This window comes from Zingiber officinale, chromosome 3B (assembly GCF_018446385.1).
Source record: "Zingiber officinale cultivar Zhangliang chromosome 3B, Zo_v1.1, whole genome shotgun sequence".
In the NCBI taxonomy this organism is placed as follows: Eukaryota; Viridiplantae; Streptophyta; class Magnoliopsida; order Zingiberales; family Zingiberaceae; genus Zingiber; species Zingiber officinale.
The window spans coordinates 88,040,113-88,058,986 of record NC_055991.1 but is presented as its reverse complement, the minus strand read 5'-3'; the positions used below and the strand labels follow the sequence as shown (position 1 = coordinate 88,058,986).

Sequence of the window (18,874 nt, the reverse complement as noted above, 5' to 3'; positions counted from 1 at the left end):
TCTTTAATTTGAGTTTTCAAATTGGAATTTTCTTCCTCAAGTTGTTGGACTTGAGTTGAACTTCCAACTTGAACTGACTCAGTTAAAGAACTCGAGTCAGTCGCTTCCTTAAGGGCTATTACTTCCTTTTGGAGCGACTTAACCCGGATGTTGGATTTAGCCAATTTTTTAAGCAAATAAGGAACTAAATTTCTTAAGTCATCTATTTGAGTTTCGGCGAGAAAAGAACTTACAGTGGGGATCGGGCCTTCGGAAACGGATGCGGATCCGTGGCTTCGCTCGGACTCTGTTTTTGACTCGTTCTCGGCTTCGGACTCGAGTTCAGACTCGATTTCGTCAATTATGTTAGCCTGCACCGGTAATGCGAGAAAGCTCGTTGGTTCTTCTTCCTTGTCAGTCTCGGATTCGTCTGACGACTCGAACCAGGTTGCTTTCAATGCCTTTCTTCTTTTCTTCTTGTTTGGGCAATCTGGCTTGTAGTGACCTTTTTGGTTACAGCCGTAGCAGGTGACATCTGATCTGTCCTTTGTGTTCATTTGAGTTGCCTTCTTCGACTTGCACATCTTCCGTATGAGTTTTATCAACTTGGAAATAACTTCGTCTTCGTCTGCTGCGTCTGATTGATCGTCTTCGTCCTCTGATATTTTTGATTTGCGCCTTGACGTTGGTTCTCGCGTTCTGCTAGTACCTGCAACCAAAGCAACACCTTTCTCGACCGGGCGTGCATTAGTCTGCTCATGCAATTCTAATTCAGAAAACAATTCATCTAGTTTTATTGAGGATAAATCCTTGGAAACTTTGTAAGCATCAACCATGGATGCCCACAAAGTGTTCCTCGGAAAAGCACTTAGCGCGTACCTTATTACGTCGCGGTTTTCCACCTTTTGGCCGATCGCATGAAGCCCGTTGAGTAGGTCCCGGATGCGTGCGTGAAGCTGGTTCGCCGTCTCACCTTCCTGCATTTTAATATTATATAATTTATTTAAAATTAAATCACGCTTACTTACTTTAGCGTCTGACGTGCCCTCGTGCAGCTCGATTAGTTTGTTCCACAGCTCCTTCGCACTTGAAAATGGTCCGACTCTATTCAGTTCTTCTTTTGTCAACCCGCATTGCAGCATACAGGTTGCTTTGGCATCAGCTTCGACCTTCTTTCTTATGCTGGTATCCCAGTTAGTGCATGAAACGAGTTCTCCAGCGCCGTCAAGTGGTAGCTCGAGACCGGTCTGGATGATGATCCACATCTCGACTTGCGTCTTGAGATGGTAGATCAACCGGTTCTTCCAATAGGTAAAGTCTTCGCCGGAGAAGAGCGTGGGGCGAGAAGTGCTAAAGCCTTCTTGGAGGGCCATTTAAAAGAACCTTGCCCAGAAAAAAATAACAAAAAAATGTACCAGGACTTGATCCTGGATTAGCAGTGCGGTATGGAAGGATAGAAATAGAAGTTCACCAGTTTCGGAAAAAATAATAAAATATTATTAAAAAAATTTTAAAAAATATTATTTCAAATTTTGCCAAATTCAATATTTTATCAATACTAATAAACCGTGAAAGGATGAAAATGAATTTTTCGAAAATATTTTTGGAGGGAAAAGACGAAAGGCGTAAGGTTATATTTTTACCCTATACAAACGACAAAGCCACGAAAAATGCTCGAATGGTGGTTGCACCAGTTCAAAGCGACCCCGCTCTGATACCAATTGTTGGATCGAGACCGCGCTAGAGGGGGGGGGGGTGAATAGCGCTCGTGGCTATTTTCAACGATTATCGGAATCGTAAGAGTTAAAACGCAGCGGAATAAAGAAAACAAGCACACAAAGACAGGAGAATTTACTTCGTTCGGAGCCTTGATCGACTCCTACTCGAAGGCCCGCGATCCTTGATCGCTTTCCGTGGGCAACAACTATAAGCTCGCAAAAACTATTACAAACTAATTACAATTCAAAGCAGTAAAAGATTATACCGACACCAAAAGGCTAAATCTGAAGCTCCGGGGTGTCGAGGTGTCGTTGCAGCACTTCGGGATCGTCTCGTAGGCAGCTTGTAGCAAACAGTTCACTTGGAAGAAGATGTCTGAAGCTGCTGGTCGAGACCCCTTATAAAGGGGGTTCAAGGCGCCTTATACTGCGCCTTGAACGAGCCGAGTCACCCGCGTGGATCAGCACTGACCTGGTCGAACTCTATCTGGTTCAAGGCGCCTTCAGCCTATCCAAGGCGCCTTCAACCTCCGGTCCAAGGCGCCTTGAACTCCATTCAAGGCGCCTCCAGTCTGCTGCGCTGGCCTTTTCCTAGCTCGCACCCGAGGCGCCTCCAAGCTCCATGGAGGCGCCTCGGACATTGTTCATCCGAGTTCTTCTTTGTGTTTTTGGTACCTGCAAGTATGTTAATCCAAAGATACCTGCAACACAAAGTTAACACAAAATAATAGTATGAATATGAAATTATGACAGACTCCGGACTGTCCGGGTCTGACTTCGGATTTCCAGCCGGAAACCCTAGGTCGACCCGACGCCTACTGTTCCCTCTACGGGGAACGCGTCCTCACCTACTCCTCTCAGGAGATTTTACCTGTTGCCAGTACGATCCTCCAGATCGACTGGACTTTTGCTCGGCACTCGATGCTCCCGGACTTTCTGCTGAACATCCGCTTCACCGGCCAGTTCAGACTTTCACCTGGTTCGCGACACCAGGACTTTCCACCTAGGGTTACCACCCCCTAGGACTTTTGCCTGAAGCCATCGACCTGCCAAGGCTTTCCGCATAGGGTTACCACCCCCTATGACCTAGGGTTACCACCCCCTAGGGTTTTCACCTTGCCTAACCGCAGTTAGGACTTTTCTCCACCTAGGGTTACCACCCCCTAGGACCTAGGGTTACCACCCCATAGGGTTTTCACCTGCCTATCCGCAGTTAGGACTTTTGCCTAAGTATCACTTAGGACTTTCCTGCAAGCTCCATGAACTTTGTTAGATAACACCACCACTTAACTTTGAGCTCTTTGCCATAATCAAAACTCAGGTTCGATCATCTGGTGCTCACTGCACCAACAATTTGAGAGTATACTGGAAAAGCAAACCAATGACCAAAACCTCTAGAGAATCAAACAAGAGACTTTGGAAGGGAAGAATGACGGGTTCCATATCGCGGACAACGGGATATTATACCTCAGGGATCGGTTATGCATTCCAGAGGACCCAGAGTTACGAAGGAAAATATTGGAAGCAGCTCATACAACACCCTATGTAATACACCCGGGCTCCACTAAGATGTACCAGGACCTGAAAAAGAAATTTTGGTGGTCTGGTATGAAAAGAGAAGTGGCTCAGTATGTCAGTACTTGCCTGACCTGCCAAAGGGTAAAAGCTGAACATCAGAGACTGTGCGGATTACTACAGCCTGTCCAAATTCCAGAATGGAAATGGGAAGAAATCTCTATGGATTTCATTTCGGGTCTTCCCAGGACGACAAACGGATATGACGCTATATGGGTGATTGTAGATAGATTGACGAAGTTCGCACACTTTTTGGCGATCAAAATGACTTATTCAACTGAACAACTAGCTCAGTTATATGTTAAGGAAATCATTTGGCTACATGGTATTCCTAAGACCATTATTTCTGATAGAGACGGTCGTTTTGTTTCACACTTTTGGGAGTGCGTTCAGAAGACCCTCGGCACGAAGTTGTTATTTAGTACAGCTTTCCACCCTCAGACCGATGGGCAAACTGAAAGAGTAAACCAAATATTAGAATATATGTTAAGAGCTTGTGCCCTGGACTTCAAGGGAAGCTGGTGCCGATATTTATACCTGGCAAAATTCGCCTACAATAATAGTTACCAAGCTACTATTAGAATGGCACCTTACAAAGCTCTGTATGGGAGGAAGTGTAGATCCCCTATATGCTGGTATGAAAGTGGTGAAAAGAAGGAAATAGGGCTCCGAACGGAACTTATTGATGACACCACCCGAGCTATACAGAAGATCCGCCAACGAATAGAAACTGCTCAGAGTCGGCAGAAGAATTATGTCGATAAACGGCGCAGGCCGCTAGAATTCAACATCGGAGATTTGGTATTCCTTAAGGTATCCCCCATGAAAGGGATAATGAGATTCGGAAAGAGGAGCAAGTTAAGCCCACGATACGTAGGACCGTACCAGATTTTAGAAAGAGTGGGCCAAGTCGCATACAGACTAGAACTACCTCCAGACATGGCAGCTATTCACAATGTGTTCCATGTATCGATGCTCAAGAAGTGTACTCCCAGCACAGATCAAGTAATTGAGCCACAGTGGTACAGGTTCAAGAGGACCTAAGTTACGAAAGTAGACCTATTCAGATCTTGGACCGAGAAGTCAAGAGGTTAAGGAACAAAGAAATACCCTTAGTAAAGGTTCTATGGCGGAATCAACGATTTGAAGAAGCCACCTGGGAACGCGAGGACGATATGAAACAAAAGTACCCGGAGCTATTTTAAAGTTCGAGGACGAACTTTTTATGAGGTATGGGGTACTGTAACACCCACTAAGCTTTTAAGATAAATATGAGAATGATGAATTTGCCTTAGAAAAATATTAGTAGAATGTTGAACCAAAAAGAAATAAAAAGAAATAAAAATAGGGAGTGGTCAAGGATTGAACCTTGAACCTCTCATGATGTAAATGATAGGATTAATGGGTAATAACTAGTTGGGATAGGAATAGTATATTGATAGCAAAGGAGGGAAACTCATGATAAGGATGAGAGTAAAAGCTAGCCAAAAGAAAGCAAGAAAAGAGCAAGAGAAAGGCAACTTGCCTTCCTTCTTTTCTCTCCCTCTTCCTCTCCCTTTGCCGTGACTTAAAGAGGACTATTAAGGGGATTCATTCCCCCTTGTTTCATCATGAATGATGAGAACAAATAAATAAATTAAAAAAAAAAAGGGGCTAAGGGAGAAGGAAAGCAAAAACTAATTTTGCTACCTCTTCCCCCTTAACATAAAAGGGAGCATGTAAAGAGAAGATTCTATTTTTCTCTCATTTCTCTCATTCTCTCCTCTCCACCACCGAGAGCCTCAGCCCCCTCTCCTCCAATTTCGGCCCCCAAAACAAGGTTCCTCCTAGGATACAAGGAAGGCTACCAAGGGAAATAAAAGGAGGAGAACAAGAAGAAGAGACCCTTTCTTCCATCACCACACTTTAGAACCACAAGCGAAAAGGATGTAAGTATCCCCTCACCTGTGGTACAAGTGGTTTTAATGTGTTTTTGGATTTTATGAGGATTTTAAAACCTAGAAACAAAGTGGTGAAAATTCGGCCAAAGAAAGGACTTGTTGATCCTAGAAATGTTTAATATAAGCCTTGATTCATGATAATTTTTCTATGCTTTGTAAGAAGGTTTTCTCTCATATTTTTATATATATGTGATGCTGGATTAGAGATATACCTAACCCTAGAGTTTCGACCAAAAAGGTTTTATAAGGGCTAGGAAATTTATTTGTTTACCTAACTTGCACAAAACCCTCTAAATAAATGGTTAAGGATCCATTATTTTGTTTTCATACTTGAAGGTTACTTGGAACCAAAAGTACCCCACTCACAAGTTTCGGCCAAGGAAGGGTTTAGGGTTAGGAAGACTTTGAATTTAAACTTACCATGTTTATATGATAGAATATAGAGTTTCTTAAAGAGTTGCATGCTTGTATGTTGATAGAAACTCATGAACATCACTTTTAATGTTTCGGCCATGGTAAGGTGGATGGTTTAGAATAACTTAAACATTTTTTTAACATGCTCAAAACCTCCGTGACAATAAGATATGAAAGTTGTTTGATGCTCCCATGCTTAATTTGAGTATAGGAAAATTGGTTGCATGATATATGATAATTATGACCACAAGGGTCCTAGCTTGTTTGTGAACCAAACTTATATGTATAGTTCCCTTGATGTTTTTGCCATAAAACTTGTTTAGGTTTTCCATACTTTAGGCCACCTAAAACCTAGTTTAAAGACTTGGAAGGTTTCGGCCAAACATATGCTATGAGATAAAGAAAGGAAAAACCTAGGAAACCTAAGACACAATTTAAATGTATGCTTATAGTGCTTGACTTTTATACATGTTATGAAATGTGTTATGACTTTCTATGCTTTTATGCCATTTGAACAAATTCCATGCTTGATGAGGTTCGGCCATGTAGGGTTTAAAGACCTAGAAACCTTAAAATTTAGACCTCATGTGTTAAAGATACTTCTTATGAAATTAAGATAACATGTTGATTGTGTTCACATGCTTATACATTTAACTATGATTCAAATGGACACCTTAAAGTCTCGGCCATGAAGGGATACATGCCTTAGAAACCCTAGAACTTACATTGAATATGCTCATGTCACTCTCCATGGATTATGAAATGTAGAAAGCTAAAAATTCACATGCTATATGTTGTTAGTGACCTAAATTGATGCTAAGGGAAGTTTCGGCCATGACCACTTGTATGATGCCATTTATAAATTTATACATGATGTTAGAGTAAGTTCACATGCTTGTATGCTTGCTTGAAAACCTAAATGAGTACTTGTTGTTAGGATCGATGGACGCGGCTAGAGAGGGGGGGTGTGAATAACCGCCCCAAATCGTTCGCTTCTTTCTACAAATCAAGGTTAGCGCAGCGGAAATAAACAATAGAAACGACAACGGAGAATAGCAAACCTCAAACTCGTCGATGTAACAAGGTTCGGAGATGAAACTCCAACTCCTCGGCGTGTCCGTAAGGTGGACGAAGCCTATCAATCCGTCGGTGGATGAGTCCCCGGAAATCCGACTAATAAGAACACTCCTTCTGGGTGGAGAAACCTCGCCACAATAGCTTGCAACAGCAATATGGAAATACAAAGAAGAGCAAGAACAAAATACACAATGAATGTACAAATATTCGCTTGCCTTCTCGTCGACTGAAGTCCCGGATGAAGCACCAACTTCACGGACGAATGCCAACAAGCAACTCAGTCAAAGAAGCTCACCCGAAGCTTCGGAGCTCAGCAAAGCTCAAGAGCACAGTTTTCAGAAGAACAGCAGCTCAGTTCCGAGGAGGAAGAAGAAGTAGGAAGTAGTAGCCCTCGATCTCCTTTTATAACCTCTGATATCCTGAGCCAACCTGCGAACCTGCAAGCAAAAAGGCCGAACAGGTTCGAAATAACCTGGCCGTTAAGTCACAACGACTAGACCGATCGTGCATCACCGACGGTCGGCTGATCTGACGGCCGGGACCGATCAAGTGAGGCCGTCGGTCCCGGACCGATCAGAGGCTGATCGGTCCCCGGACCGATCGAACGCTTTCACAGAGTTGCCCAACTCTTCGTGCAGTACTCGATCGGTCCCGGACCGATCAGCTTCTCCGATCGGTCCCCGGATCGATCAAGAAGGTCACAGAGGCACACTGATCGCTTTCTGATCGGTCTCCAGACCGATCCAGGTCTTGGTTTTTGCCCAAACCAAGTCCAAACCAATATCCGGTCAACCTTGACCTCTTGGTACATCATGCTTAGCATCCGATCACTCCCTTGACCTGCTAAGACTCCCCACCAAGTGTCCGGTCAATCCCTTTGACCCACTTGGACTTTTCTCTTCGTGTCAAGTATCCGGTCACTCCCTTGACCTACTTGACCTTCTCAACACCAGATGTCCGATCACCCTTGATCCATCTGGATTTTCCCTTGCCCGGCTTCACTCACCAGGACTTTCACCTAGCTTCACTCACTAGGGTTTTCACCTGGCTTCACTCACCAGGATTTCCAACCGCCTTCACCTCACTGGAATTTTCCAACCGGCTTCACTCACCAGGACTTTCCCACAGCCTCGCTCACCGTGACTTTCACCTAGCTTCACTCACTAGGGTTTTACAACCGCCCGGCTTCACTCACCAGACATTCCCACCGCCTCGCTTCACTCACGTGACTTATCCATCTGCCTGGCTTCACTCACCAGGACTTTCCACATCCGGTCCAGAGAACGAGCTACCGAGCCCTCTCTGACCTAGTCCGGAGAACGAGCTACCGAGCCCTCTCCGACTTCCATCCGGTCCAGAGAACGAGCTCCCGAGCCCTCTCTGACCACAGTCCGGAGAACGAGCTACCGAGCCCCCTCCGACTTCCCATGTGCCAAGCTTCCATACTTGGACTTCTCCGTGCCAAGTCTCCATACTTGGACTTTTCCCCCATGCCAAACTCCCTGCTTGGACTTTTCCCATGCCAAGCTCCCTGCTTGGACTTTTCCCGTGCCAAGCTCCCTGCTTGGACTTTTCCGAGTTAGGTCAACTCACCTCGGGTCAACCAGGTCAACCTTGACCACGGGTTGCACCCACAATCTCCCAAGCTTGTATCCTTGTAAAACATCAAGATATAACTTTTCTGTTTACGTCAAACATTGTCAAACATAACTCGTCAAACATCAAAACATAACTCGAGTCAAGTCAACTCGAGTTTGGTCAACCAGGTCAACCTTGACCTAAGGTTGCACCAACAATATCCCCCTTTTTGATGTTTGACAAAACCCATAATCAAACCCATAATCAAGTTAGGTTAACCCGTTAACCTAACTTAGGTTTTCCAATGTTCTTCCCTGAACATTATCTACAAACCTACACTCTCCCCCTTTTTGACACACATCAAAAAGAGTGAATCAAGGTCAAGAGTTTCTTTCTAATGAAGGTCCCATACCTTTCATTGAAACCCTTAATTTCCCCCTTGATACTAAGGTCAACAATTAACTTAGTGATAATCCCATATCACTCAAGTCTTTAGGAGTAAAAACTCCCCCTAAAAGTCAACTCCCCCTTGACTAATAGGTAAAACTCCCCCTTGACCATTGCACCAACAATGTCTTGGAGAGTTTCAACCCTTTAGAACTCTAAAACACCACTTCCATAGCTGCAATTTCAGACAAACAGTCGAAATTCAGCAGGTTGGCACACCCTGATCGGTCACCAGACCGATCAGGCTCCCTCTGGATCGGTCACAGTGACCGATCCAGGCTCCCCTGGACCGATCAGAAACCCTTCTGATCGGTCCACAAACCTGATAAAGGTCTGATAAGTTCTGATTTCTCTCCACGAAATTCAGAAACCTCTAGAAAATTACAGAAAATACCAAAAATTTTGAAATTTTGAGGATACATTCCTCATAACATATACTATCATGGAAAAATAGTTTTCTATGAAAATAACTTCCATTTCTCAATCTTGATACAAAGTTCAAAAGTCTTTGAAATAGCTCAAAGTTAACTTATCTTTGTATCAACTTGTTCAATGATGAATGCTATCACTAGAAAAGCTTCATCAAGGTTTTTCAAATTAATTTTGAAATGATTTTAAACCAATTCAATTTAGGACCACAATCTTAGGGCTAAATGTACATGACTTGTACACAAGCTTTCCCTATGATCCTCAATTTCGAATTAGGCTCATCTAGGTACAAGAACTATGCACCTTGATCCTAACTCATCATCCTAATATCTCACACACATCTAAGGTGTATCAAAAACACATCCAAGTCAATTTTGATGTGAGATATGGATTTAGGTTAGCTTATTCTAAGTTCTCATGCATTTTTCTAAACAACAATTTGATCTCCATATCAAATTGTGTTTCTTATCCTTAGATCAAGTTAATTGATCATTAATGCACAAGATGATGACATGGCATATAATTGTATCATAAATGGAAACATGTGCCAATGTCATGATGTCATGGCATAAAGTATGAAACTTAAATAAAGCATGACATTTAACTAACCTAAGCATTATCATGACATTTTAAATTATCATAAAATAAATATGATGTCATGACATGGCATATGGCAAACAATACATGGCAAATAATATATAAAGGTATAGAAAATACCTAATTCTAGCCTTAGTTGCCATTTTTGATAATTTTGATCATTTTGCCATAAATTCTATATTCCTAAGTGTAATAGACCTAAAATCACATACCAAGGATGTTTAGATCACTATGTGCCAATTAAATTGACCTAAAAGAACTCCTCAAATGTGGTTGGCACATCCTAATCACCTTAGGAATAATTTTCAATTTCATTTTCAAGGCTTGATTGCACCTTGAAAATTCCTAAAGTGCCACCTTTTGCCATGATTAGGTTAACTACCTATTCAAGTAAGGTTGGCACACCCTAACTCATCTAGCGTGATGAAATCACGCTCCTAGGAACCCAATACCTATTTAAGCTCATTGGGTTCACTAAATATTCACTAGGGATGACTTCCCTAGCAACCCTCCTAATGACCCTCTTAGGCTTTAAAGCCTTGGCCATTTGGGACTCATCAAGATCAACTCTAGGGGTGACTCCCCTTGTGACCTTGGTGATGGTCTTCCTAACCCTAGGTCTTGTTCCATAATCGAATGGAACATTATCATAAGTGGGCTTGACCACTTGAGACTTAGGTTTGTGACTCAAACCTCTCATGTCCTTGGGATTTTGCTTTTGACCCTTAGGCCCTAAAGATGATTTCTCCAAATTCTTAAGGGTCTTTTCTAAAATGTCAAGTCTTGACCTCAAGACTTGATTTTCCTTCCTTAATACCTCAAGACTTGATTTGTCATTTTTCTTTGAGGTATTCCTAGGCATATGTCTAGTTGTTTTGGGATTCCTACCTTGGTTCTCCTTAACCTTAGATGAGTTAATCCTAGGGTTGACATTTCTAGTATTTTCCTTACCTAGGTTAACATTTTTTGCTCCTAAGAACATGTATTGATTTCTAAGGTTATCATGCTTATTATTGTTAACAATTGCAACAAAACTACTAGCATGTGTTCTATTTGAATTGCAAAAATGAGCCTTAGAGATTACCTTAGGGTTTACCTTAGCTCCCCCTATAGACGTACTCGGTCTCTTGTCCTTGTGAGATTGCCTCCCCCTCGGACATTGACTCCTATAGTGTCCCCTTTGATTGCATTGAAAGCACACCACGTGCTCTTTGCCTTTGCGTATCGGGACTCCGGCTTTCTTGACCTTTGGCGCCGGTGGAGACTTTCTAATCCTCTTTGGACACTTACTCTTGTAGTGCCCAAATTCCCTACACTCAAAGCACATTATGTGTAATTTGCTAGAAATTAAAATGCTTGAGTTACCTAGGTTTGAGGATGGATGAAAGCTCTCTTCTTCATCCCTTCCGGAGGTAGACGCTTCTTCTTCTTATTGCTCCGAACTTGAAGAAGAACTCTCCTCCTCTTCATCCTTAGATGTTGAGTAGCCCTCAACTTCTAATTCAACACTTCCATGATGTGAGCTACTTGGCTCACTTGACTCCTCTTCATGGCTTGAATTAGAGCTCTCCTCATGGAACTTCGCCAAGTTGTTCCACAACTCCTTGGCATCGCTATATCCACCTATCCAACACAAAACATCATTAGGTAAATAAAATTCAAAAATTTTCAATACCTCATCGTTGACTAGGGATTGGTGGACTTGTTCCTTGGTCCACTCCTTCTTCTCTAGGGTTTCTCCTTTCTTGTCCATCAGAGGCTTGAAACCTAATTGAACACAACTCCAATTTTCAAGGTTAGTCATAAGAAAATACCTCATTCTTACCTTCCAATACGCGAAGTCGTCGCGATCGTAGAAGGGTGGAATTGTGACGTCTTCTCCAAATAACTCCATTCTCTAGCTCGTGCTCCCCCGGGTGTTGATCCAACGAAGAGCAACCTCGCTCTGATACCACTTGTTAGGATCGATGGATGCGGCTAGAGAGGGGGGGGGGTGTGAATAGCCGCCCCAAATCGTTCGTTTCTTTCTACAAATCAAGGTTAGCGCAGCGAAAATAAACAATAGAAACGACAACGGAGAATAGCAAATCTCAAACTCGTCGATGTAACGAGGTTCGGAGATGAAACTCCTACTCCTCGGCGTGTCCGTAAGGTAGACGAAGCCTATCAATCCGTCGGTGGATGAGTCCCCGGAAAACCGGCTAATAAGAACACTCCTTCTGGGTGGAGAAACCTCGCCACAATAGCTTGCAACAGCAATATGGAAATACAAAGAAGAGCAAGAACAAAATACACAATGAATGTACAAATACTCGCTTGCCTTCTCGTCGACTGAAGTCCCGGATGAAGCACCAACTTCACGGACGAATGCCAACAAGCAACTCAGTCAAAGAAGCTCACCCGAAGCTTCGGAGCTCAGCAAAGCTCAAGAGCACAGTTTTCAGAAGAACAGCAGCTCAGTTCCGAGGAGGAAGAAGAAGTAGGAAGTAGTAGCCCTCGATCTCCTTTTATAACCTCTGATATCCTGAGCCAACCTGCGAACCTGCAAGCAAAAAGGCCAGAACACAGAAGCCCGAAATAACCTAGCCGTTAAGTCACAACGACTAGGGCCAGACCGATCAGGCATCACCCTGATCGGTCTGGGGCTGATCTGATCGGTCGTGGGGACCGATCAGGCTTTATGCTGATCGGTCCCCAGACCGATCAGAACGCTTTCACAGAGAGTTTCAGACTTCCTGCTGATCGGTCCCGGGGATTGATCAAGCTTCCTGCTGATCGGTCCCCAGACCGATCAGTAAGCTCACAGAGGCACACTGATCGCTTTCTGATCGGTCTCCAGACCGATCCAGGTCTTGGTTTTTGCCCAAACCAAGTCCAAACCAATATCCGGTCAACCTTGACCTCTTGGTACATCATGCTTAACATCCGATCACTCCCTTGACCTGCTAAGACTCCCCACCAAGTGTCCGGTCAATCCCTTTGACCCACTTGGACTTTTCTCTTCGTGTCAAGTATCCGGTCACTCCCTTGACCTACTTGACCTTCTCAACACCAGATGTCCGATCACCCTTGATCCATCTGGATTTTCCCTTGCCCGGCTTCACTCACCAGGACTTTCACCTAGCTTTACTCACTAGGGTTTTCACCTGGCTTCACTCACCAGGATTTCCAATATGCCCGGCTTCACTAACCAGGACTTTCCTACTGCCTGACTTCACTCACCAGGACTTTCCCACTGCCTGGCTTCACTCACCAGGACTTTCACCTAGCTTCACTCACTAGGGTTTTCACAACTGCCTGGCTTCACTCACCAGGACATTCCCACTGCCTGGCTTCACTCACCAGGACTTATCCATCTGCCTGGCTTCACTCACCAGGACTTTCCACATCCGGTCCAGAGAACGAGCTACCGAGCCCTCTCTGACCTAGTCCGGAGAACGAGCTACCGAGCCCTCTCCGACTTCCATCCGGTCCAGAGAACGAGCTCCCGAGCCCTCTCTGACCACAGTCCGGAGAACGAGCTACCGAGCCCTCTCCGACTTCCCATGTGCCAAGCTTCCATACTTGGACTTCTCCGTGCCAAGTCTCCATACTTGGACTTTTCCCCCATGCCAAACTCCCTGCTTGAACTTTTCCCATGCCAAGATCCCTGCTTGGACTTTTCCGAGTCAGGTCAACTCACCTCGGGTCAACCAGGTCAACCTTGACCACGAGTTGCACCCACAATCTCCCAAGCTTGTATCCTTGTAAAACATCAAGATACAACTTTTCTGTTTACGTCAAACATTATCAAACATAACTCGTCAAACATCAAAATACAACTCGAGTCAAGTCAACTCGAGTCTGGTCAACCAGGTCAACCTTGACCTAAGGTTGCACCAACACTTGTAAGTTTCGGCCATGACATAATTTTAAGGGCTTAAAGGATTTAGGAACTAACTCAATTGTGCTTACCATATTCCTTGAAACAAATGCTATAAATATGGTTAAGGTTTCCATGCTTTATGTCATTTAGAACCTTGTTTCACACTTGATAAGGTTCGGCCAAATGAGGTTTAAGGACTTGGAGAACTTAGAGTCCAAGTAAATCTTGTTTATAATACTTCCTATGAAAATGATATGTGGATGAATTAGGTTCTACATGCTTGGATGTTGTTTAAAACCTAAATTGGCACCTAAGAGGGTTTCGGCCAAGATAAGAACCCAAAGGATTAGGAAGCTTAGTACCCAAATTAATCATGTTACATTGTTCCTTATGATTGGATGAGCACATGATACACTTTTATGCTTAGACATGTATGCTTGTGAGCTATACAAGATGAGAATTTCTACGATATGTTATGAGTTCAAAATATGCATGCTTTATGTTATGATATGTGGGTAAATTTTACATGCTTTGATGATATGATATGAGCTGAAAATATGCATGCTTTATGTTATGACATGTGGGTAAATTTTACATGCTTTGATGATATGATATGAGCTGAAAATATGCATGCTTATGTTATGATATGTGGTTAAATTATGCATGCTTTGATGCTATGTTTAGTGCTTAAAATATGCATGCTTTCATGATATGCTATGTGGTTAAATTATGCATGCTTGATGATATGCTTTATGCTTAAGATATGCATGTTTTTATGATCAATGCCTAAGTGATGCATATTGTTATGATATGATGTATGCCTAAGTGATGCATACTTTTATGGTATGATGTATGCCTAAGTGATGCATACCTTTATGACATGATGTATGCCTAAGTGATGCATACCTTTATGATATGATGTATGCCTAAGTGATGCATACTTTTATGATAGGTTGTGTGCCTAAGTGATGCATGCTTTTATGATGTATGATATGTATAAGTATGACATGCACTTTACTTTATATGGCTTGTACCAAGGGTGAGCTCCATAAGCGCCCCGGGGTCGATGGAATAAGACTCGGGCCTCGTTAGGGATGAGCTCCTAAGTGCCCCTAGGTCGATGGAGTAAGACTCGGGCCTAGTATGTTGCCTTGTAGGGTTCAAGACTTGCTACCTTGGACCTACATAGGTTGCGCGCAATATGTAAGTGGTACATAGCCGGGATCCCCTTTAAGTTGAGATTATGTTTAAGTATATATGTAAGAAGAAATGGTTTTAAAGATCATGAGACATACACATGTTTTTCGGATACATGTTTTTCAAAATCATATTTGATATACCTTATGATGATTTATGATATGCCATGGTTAGATATGATTATGTTATGTTTCATGATATGTCCATGTGTAGGATATGCCATGACTCCTTATGACGATATGCCATGATTAGATACGATTATGTTATGCTTCATGCTATGCTTTACGCTATGATATGCCAGGACTAGTTATGATTTCTTCATGTTGCATGATATGCTTAAAAGAGTATGTTACATTATGTCATGACTAGTTGAAATGATGCCATGTTGAGATATTCTTTGATTATACTATGATTTTCGATTTTAGTGAGTAGGAAAGGAACTTACTGAGCCATGAGTGCTCACAGCTTACTGTCCTTGTACCACAGATAAAGGAAAAAGCTGGATGAGCTAGAGGAGTAGCAGGAGAGGCAAGGAGATGTGTGTGGCAGTGGCTAGGCAACCAAATAAGAACCTGCTTTAAAAACTTTTAAAGAACTATGTTTTGGTATCATGAATTGTAGTACCGTATGTGTGACTTGATGTTATGTTTCTACTAATTTTGATATCATGTTATTGAGGCCATGATAGTGTAGTTCGGATTTGATGAAAGGGAAAACAAAAGAAAAGTTTTTATTAAACTAAGAGAATTATTTTAAGTCTTCCGCTATTTTAAAAAGAAAAATTGTACATAGAGTATCGTAGCCCCGTCCCTTAGGGTTAGCAGGGAGGGCGGGCGTTACACCTTAGATTTATTTTGGTACCCTATTTTTTATGTGATCAAAGGGGGAGAAGGGAAAATTAAGTCTAAGGGGGAGAAGGGAAAATTAAATCTAGGGGGAAGTATAAGGGGAGGTAGTTTTAACTTTCTTAATTTTTTGCACTTTAATTACAAATATATTGCTTTTACTTTATGTTAGTTTACCCTAACTTAGCTTGGGTTGTTCACATCAAAAATGGAGAAATTGTTAGTACCCCAAGGTTGTTTTGATGTGATCAAACAAGTTAGGTTAGGTCCTATTGTATTTAATCCTGTGTCTAAGTGTTCAGGAACTTAGGAGCACAGGATATCGAGCAAAAGATGCAGCTAACGAGAAAGACGGCACGGGGAGAGAGCCGACAAGCTCGGTGCGTCTGAGGGATGAGGTGTTGCGGAAGAGTACGCGGGCGGACGAGAAGGAGGCGTGCAACATTTCCGAGGGACGAGAAGCCAGGAGCGGAAGCTTGCTCGAGAAGGCTAGAAGTTGGGTTCGGGTGAGCAATATTCCGAATGGCCGATATCACCCAAGCAAGAGGAACTAGAGCGGAAGACCCGGACCGAGGCGAGCGAACTTGGAGAGGAAGGCCCGGACTGAAAAAGTCAATTGGGTTGACTTTCCTGGTCCAGTCTCTCGGAATCGAAGTTTATCTGGATCATGTTTGACTGCGATCCGTTACGAAGGGGATAAAATTTTATCCCCTCCAGGTGCCTGGAACCCTTCTAGGCGCCCCAAGCAAGGCTATATAAGCAGCCTTGCTCCTAAAGCTTTACAACAATGCAGTATAGTTTGAAACAACACTTGTGCTTGAGTTTGCTAGAGTTTAGCTTTACTTTGTGAGCTTTGAATGTTGTAAGAGGCCTCTCTGCCCAGAGAAGATTTTGTTAGTGCGTTTTTTCGCCTTGGATTAGCAACCTCCCCAGTTGTAACCAAGTAATTCGTTGTGGCTCTTTCTTTTCAGTTTATTTCTTATTTTGTTTATGCAAGTGTTATATTAAGTTATAAGTTTGAGGAAGGTATTTTTGCTTGTTTTGTAGAGGAGCTATTCACTCCCCCCCTCTAGTCGGCCGCCAAGGGCCCTAACAAAACCAAGTCATTTCTATTTAGTAATTTTGAAATGAAAGATCTTGATGAAGCGTCTTTTGTTTTAAACATACAGATATGTCATGATTATTCAAGAGACATTCTTAGACTTTCATAACTAGGATATATTGAAAAGGTACTTATAAGGTATGATATGCAGAACTGTGTATCTGATGACACACTTGTGTGTAGTGGTGATAGATTCAGTTTACAATAGTGTCCACGAATTAAACTTGAAATAAAGGAGATAAAATAATTCTCATATGCATCAACAGTGGGAAGTCTCATATGTTCACAAGTTTCTACTCGACCATATATTGCTTTTATAGTGAGGATGTTAAAAAGATATGTTAGTAACTCAGAACCATCGCATTGAAAAGTTGTAAAGAGAGTGATGTGGTATTTATAGAAAACTAAAGGAGATATGCTGACGGATTAGATGTCAGATCAACTAGAGGTGATTGGATATTCAGACTCTGATTTTGCTAGATGCTTGGATAGCAGGAGGTCAACTTCAGGTTATATTTTCATATTAGCTGGAGGAGCTATATCTTGGAAAAATATTAAGCAAATGCTAATAACTACTTCTACTATGGTGGCCGAGTTGATAGCATGTTATGAAGCATCCATTTATGGAATTTGGCTATAAAATTTCATCATAGCATTGCAGATCGTTAATGACATTGATAGACTACTGAGGCTTAATTGTAATAATAAAGCTGCAGAATTGTATGCCAAGAACAACCACAGTTCATTGAAGTCCAAGGACATCGACATTAAGTTTCTGGCAATTAAATAAAGAGATCAGAGTCATCAGTTTATGATAGAGCACATCAGTACAGATTTCATATTGGCAGATCCACCCACTAAGGGCTTGGTGCTTAAGGTGTTTCATGCACATGTTGTGGATATGGGAGCTCTTATGGAAGAAGAATTTATCTAGTTAAAGTATGTATTTATTTTATTACTCTATGTTAATAAAAAATATTTTATTTTAATTATTGTACGCATTTAAAGTTTACAACATTAATGAGAATTTATATGTTTATTTGACACTTTGAATATGGTATCATGATTTACTATTATTTAGCATTTAGTATTTATAAATATGATACAGATCCCTTTTAGAATCATAAAGTTTATATCATGATTTGTTATTATAGATTAGCATAAGGTATTTACAAATATGATTAGACCCTTTTGGGCACTACAAGAAAAACCCTCATAGACATCGGTGGAACAACAGCGGTTTTAAGCAAAAACCAATGTCTTTGAGTATTTACACCGTTTTTGGAAAAATCGGTGTATATAAGCGCAGATTTTCGCTCATAGACATCGGTTTTTAAGCCGATTTCTATGAGCGCCTTTTTTTCGTTAATAGACACCGATTTTAACAGCGGTTTTTAAAACCCGGTGTCTATGATAAAATAAAATAATATAATTTTCCCACCAATACTTAGCCGAAATTTGCAACACTTCACTCTTCCCTCTAAACCTAAACCTATATCGCACCGTCCACCGTATACCGTCGCCTCATCTCCCTCTTCCCCTTCCTAGATCGGCGCCCCTTCCTCTCCTGATCAGGATCAACATAGGACGTCCTTGCTTCTCCGTCCAACCACACCGCATCTCCTCAAACTCCTCCCTTTGGGTGAGAAGAGGCTGCCTGTGTGGCTTGGAGTCGTCGTCGGGTCGCTAGAAGTCACCCTCCTCCACTCTTTCTCGATCCCATATCTGGTAACCTCGATTCCTCATCTCCTTCTTCTGATTTGATCCCTCCTTGTCGATCCTCGCGTGGCCAGGACTGATCGGAGCTCCTTGCTCGCTGATTTTGCTGCTCGTGGTAGGATTCGGCATTGCCTCCAGGTGTGTTATCAACTAATCGGTCGACATGGTGAGGGGGAAGATGCAGATGAGGAGGATAGAGAACCTGGCCAGCCGGCAGGTGACCTTTTCCAAGCACCAAAGAGGCCTTCTGAAGAAGGCCTTTGAGCTCTCCGTGCTCTGCGATGTTGAGCACCAAATGTCAAGTATTCCCCAAGTACTCCTTATGGTTATCGATTTGTGAACTGGGTAACAAATGTCAAGTATTTTTGTCTTTCATCCGAAATGAAAGTACC

General features: G+C 42.4%; 1 protein-coding gene across 1 annotated transcript in view; it reads right to left on the bottom strand.

Moving 5' to 3' along the window:
- Positions 1-18,611, bottom strand: part of LOC122054998 (transcription factor GHD7-like) — a 76,304-nt gene extending 57,693 nt beyond the window's left edge. Inside the window, exon 1 of the mRNA XM_042616402.1 lies at positions 18,461-18,611. Coding sequence (XP_042472336.1) covers positions 18,461-18,611 — 151 coding nt within the window. The remainder of the gene's footprint in view (positions 1-18,460) is intronic.
- Between the last annotated feature and the right edge of the window lie 263 nt (positions 18,612-18,874).